The 4,178-nt window shown below is 50.0% G+C and overlaps 1 protein-coding gene across 1 annotated transcript in view; it reads right to left on the bottom strand.

The window, feature by feature from the left end:
• Nucleotides 1-1,508: 1,508 nt before the first annotated feature.
• The window catches only part of LOC119771978 (transient receptor potential cation channel subfamily M member 5-like), a gene marked incomplete at its 3' end in the record, with an annotated part of 86,316 nt that continues 83,646 nt past the window's right edge, over nt 1,509-4,178 (bottom strand). The window contains exon 27 of the mRNA XM_038268216.1: nt 1,509-1,818. Coding sequence (XP_038124144.1) covers nt 1,509-1,818 — 310 coding nt within the window. The remainder of the gene's footprint in view (nt 1,819-4,178) is intronic.

Genomic DNA, 4,178 nt, shown 5'->3' with positions numbered 1-4,178 from the left:
TTCTGGTCTCTGTCTGTCTTCTGCCTGCCTGTTGTCTGCCCTCCTGCTGTCTGTTGTCTGTCTGCCTGTCTATCTGTCTGCCTGCCTCCCTTTCTGTCTGTCTGCCTGTCTTTCTGTCTGTCTGTCTGCCTGTCTGTCTGTCTGCCTGCCTGTCTGTCTGTCTGTCTGTCTGCCTGTCTGTCAGCCCTCCTGTCTGTCTGTCTGCCTGTCTGTCTGTCTGCCCTCCTGTCTGTCTGTCTGTCTGTCTGTCTGTCTGTCTGCCTGTCTGTCTGTCTGTCTGTCTGTCTGCCTGTCTGTCTGTCTGTCTGCCTGTCTGTCTGTCTGTCTGTCTGTCTGCCTGTCTGTCTGCCCTCCTGTCTGTCTGTCTGCCTGCCTGTCTGTCTGTCTGCCCTCCTGTCTGTCTGTCTGCCTGCCTGTCTGTCTGCCCTCCTGTCTGTCTGTCTGTCTGTCTGTCTGCCTGTCTGTCTGTCTGTCTGTCTGTCTGTCTGTCTGTCTGTCTGTCTGCCTGCCTGTCTGTCTGTCTGCCTGCCTGTCTGTCTGCCTGCCTGTCTGTCTGCCCTCCTGTCTGTCTGTCTGTCTGTCTGTCTGCCTGCCTGTCTGTCTGCCCTTCTGTCTGTCTGTCTGCCTGCCTGTCTGTCTGCCCTCCTGTCTGTCTGTCTGTCTGTCTGCCTGTCTTTCTGTCTGTCTGTCTGCCTGTCTGTCTGTCTGCCTGCCTGTCTGTCTGTCTGTCTGCCTGTCTGTCTGTCTGCCCTCCTGTCTGTCTGTCTGCCTGTCTGTCTGTCTGCCCTCCTGTCTGTCTGCCTGCCTGTCTGTCTGCCTGCCTGTCTGTCTGTCTGCCTGTCTGTCTGTCTGCCTGCCTGCCTGTCTGTCTGTCTGTCTGCCTGCCTGTCTGTCTGCCCTCCTGTCTGTCTGTCTGTCTGTCTGTCTGTCTGCCTGCCTGCCTGTCTGTCTGCCCTCCTGTCTGTCTGTCTGTCTGTCTGTCTGTCTGCCTGCCTGCCTGTCTGTCTGCCCTTCTGTCTGTCTGTCTGCCTGCCTGTCTGTCTGCCCTCCTGTCTGTCTGTCTGCCTGTCTTTCTGTCTGTCTGTCTGCCTGTCTGTCTGTCTGCCTGCCTGCCTGTCTGTCTGTCTGTCTGCCTGCCTGTCTGTCTGCCCTCCTGTCTGTCTGTCTGTCTGTCTGTCTGCCTGTCTGTCTGTCTGCCTGCCTGCCTGTCTGTCTGTCTGCCTGCCTGTCTGTCTGCCCTCCTGTCTGTCTGTCTGTCTGTCTGCCTGCCTGTCTGTCTGCCCTCCTGTCTGTCTGTCTGTCTGTCTGTCTGTCTGCCTGCCTGCCTGTCTGTCTGCCCTTCTGTCTGTCTGTCTGCCTGCCTGTCTGTCTGCCCTCCTGTCTGTCTGTCTGCCTGTCTTTCTGTCTGTCTGTCTGCCTGTCTGTCTGTCTGCCTGCCTGCCTGTCTGTTTGTCTGTCTGTCTGCCTGCCTGTCTGTCTGCCCTCCTGTCTGTCTGTCTGCCCAGCACTGTGATGAGCCTGCGATTGGACCAAGAACTATGGAAACCTGTGGAGGCCATAAAAGCCTGATGGGTGCGTTTGGTTTGCTGACCTGTGCCTCCAGCAGACGTAGCCGTCGGTCGTGGTCTCGGATTTCTGTCATCTGCTTCAGAACGCTGTCCACTCTGCAGAAACCAGCAGCTCCATTGATTAGATCGTTCCAAGACTTCATTAAAGACAATTCAGTTCCACAACATGATGCAAAACATTCTGTGTGCTCTGCATCTATGATTGGCAGCATCAGAGCCCAGTAAAGGGTTAACCAGTCACACTGCCACATAAACGGTTAAAATAAATAAAGAGAAGAAGAGCCTCTGATAATTACAGCCTCCAGTTCCACTGACTGGTAATGAGTTCCACATGCTGAAGCTTCAGGACGTCTGGGTCCACCTCGTCTAACTAGCTTCATCCTCCAGAACCAGATCATCTGCATGTATCTAGATCAAAGCAGCTCGCAGTGTTTTTTCTTTGGACCTTTAATAATCCATCGTTTGGTGGATTAAATGGTAAATGGCATGTACTTATATAGCGCCTTTATTCAAGTTAGGTGACTTGACCAAAGCGCTTTACACTACATTCATTCACCCATTCAAACACACACTCACGCACTGATGGTGGCAAGCTACATGGTAGCCACAGCTGCCCTGGGGCTCACTGACAGAAGCGGGGCTGCCGTACACTGGCGCCACCGGGCCCTCTGACCACCATCAGTAGACAATGCAGGTGAAGTGTCTTGCCCAAGGACACAACGACAATGAAAGTCGGAGTCGGGGCTTGAACCGTCAACCCTTCGATTACAGGGCAAACTCCTCCATCCAACGCCACTGTCATGCAGAGAAACATTTTCCTTTGGCACGTCTCTCCTCTCTCAAGCAGAAGTTTTACTATTTGAATCTGCCAGACATGAATTCTGGATACTAGACCATTTAATCGAGCAACCCCAGCAGTTTGTGTTGTCTACATCTATAATAGAGCTAGATCCTCCAAACAGACTGAAGGTTCAAAGTTTCTCTGTAAAGAAATCAGCTGATTGGATCCAGTCCTAAAGAATCATTGAAAGATGTGAAACAGAAAATCCTAACACCTAATCCTAATCCTAACCCTAATCCTAATCCTAACCCTAATCCTAATCCTAACCCTAAAACCCTAACACCTAATCCTAATCCTAATCCTAATCCTAACCCTAAAACCCTAACACCTAATCCTAATCCTAATCCTAATCCTAACCCTAATCCTAATCCTAATCCTAACCCTAACCCTAAAACCCTAACACCTAATCCTAATCCTAATCCTAACCCTAACCCTAACCTCTACCACTCAGACGTTCCTTCATTTCCCTCCATGGCAGCTCCTTGGTTTTGTTCTCACACTGAATCTGGATGTTTGGCTCTGAATTCATCCGTTAACATCTGGATGTTTTTGTCTGACGGAAAGCGGATGAAGGGATGACAGACAGCGCTATGGAATGGAAAGTACAGGTGTAGGTGGGAAGTAAAAGGCAAAACGTTGTCCTCAGATTAAACATTTTGCTGCTCCTGCCTCCATCAGTAGTTTTCATTCACTGTTTGGAAATAACTTTTATTTTCATCATTATTTTATTGCTCTGTTTTATTGTACAGTCTATAATTTCCAGCTCTGTGATTTATTTCCTGCTCCTTTAATCCTGCAGCTCAGAGCCTTCATCTCCAAATCGTCTCTGTTCTTCGTCTTCAAAGCCGTTTCTATGAATGAACACGGAGGAGGGGGAAGTTGTGGCCTTATATGGAATTATGCAGATTTACATTTCTCTGGCAATGCATCAAGCTTAGGTGGACTGGACCAGCATCATTTATTCAATGATTGTTTAACTTGATGTGACGCGTTGCTAAGAGGAACAGGAGGAGGAATTTAGAAGAAGACTATAAAATGGAGCCTTGGCAGAAGTTAAACTAAAGAAACTCATTGCTTCCCTTCATCCACCTGCGACTCAATCAGCTTTGAACCACACCTCCACAGAGGCCAATCGCCATCCAAAGTTCATCTTAAAAGGCCTCTGATTCGCTCTGCTCCTGTGCGCGGGCGGCGGTTGCTCTGTGTGACATCATTCAGATTACCCCGTTTCCCTCCCCTCCAGCCCCTCCTCCACCATCGTAGCTAAAGCGTCATCAGAGCGTCATTCCTCCTGGACTCTCACTGCCTTCCCTGTCTCATTTCAACCGGTCCGGCAGAAGACCGCCATGCTGAGCCTGGTTCTGCCAGAGGTTTCTTCCCAACGGGGAGTTTTTCCTCTCCACTGTCGCTCCATGCTTGCTCATCATGACAGGTTCTCTCAACCTGTTATCCAGCTGGACTTCCATCTTCCAGGTCCCTGAGTGAAGCTCTAGTATCAGTCCAGTCCACTGGATCTCCCCATAAAGCTCAGCAGACCGACTCCCAAACCCGGGCCAGCTCCCAAACTGCCCAACTCCATCTATCTCCACTCCACCAGCTTTTTCGGGGCCGGGGGAAACAGCCCTTTTTTTTCCCTCTGTTAAAGGCATATTTATAAAAATTCACGCTCTTTTTTTCCTGCCTTGGGCTGACCCGCCAAAGCAAAGTAATTGTATCAAAAAAATTTTTCTCCTAATTCCCTTTTCCCTCTGTTAAATTTTTCAGTTTGA

This window comes from Cyprinodon tularosa, unplaced genomic scaffold (assembly GCF_016077235.1).
Source record: "Cyprinodon tularosa strain WSP-4 unplaced genomic scaffold, ASM1607723v1 ctg1187, whole genome shotgun sequence".
NCBI lineage: Eukaryota > Metazoa > Chordata > Actinopteri > Cyprinodontiformes > Cyprinodontidae > Cyprinodon > Cyprinodon tularosa.
Note: the sequence above shows the minus strand (reverse complement) of the source record. Positions and strands in the feature narration are given on the sequence as shown.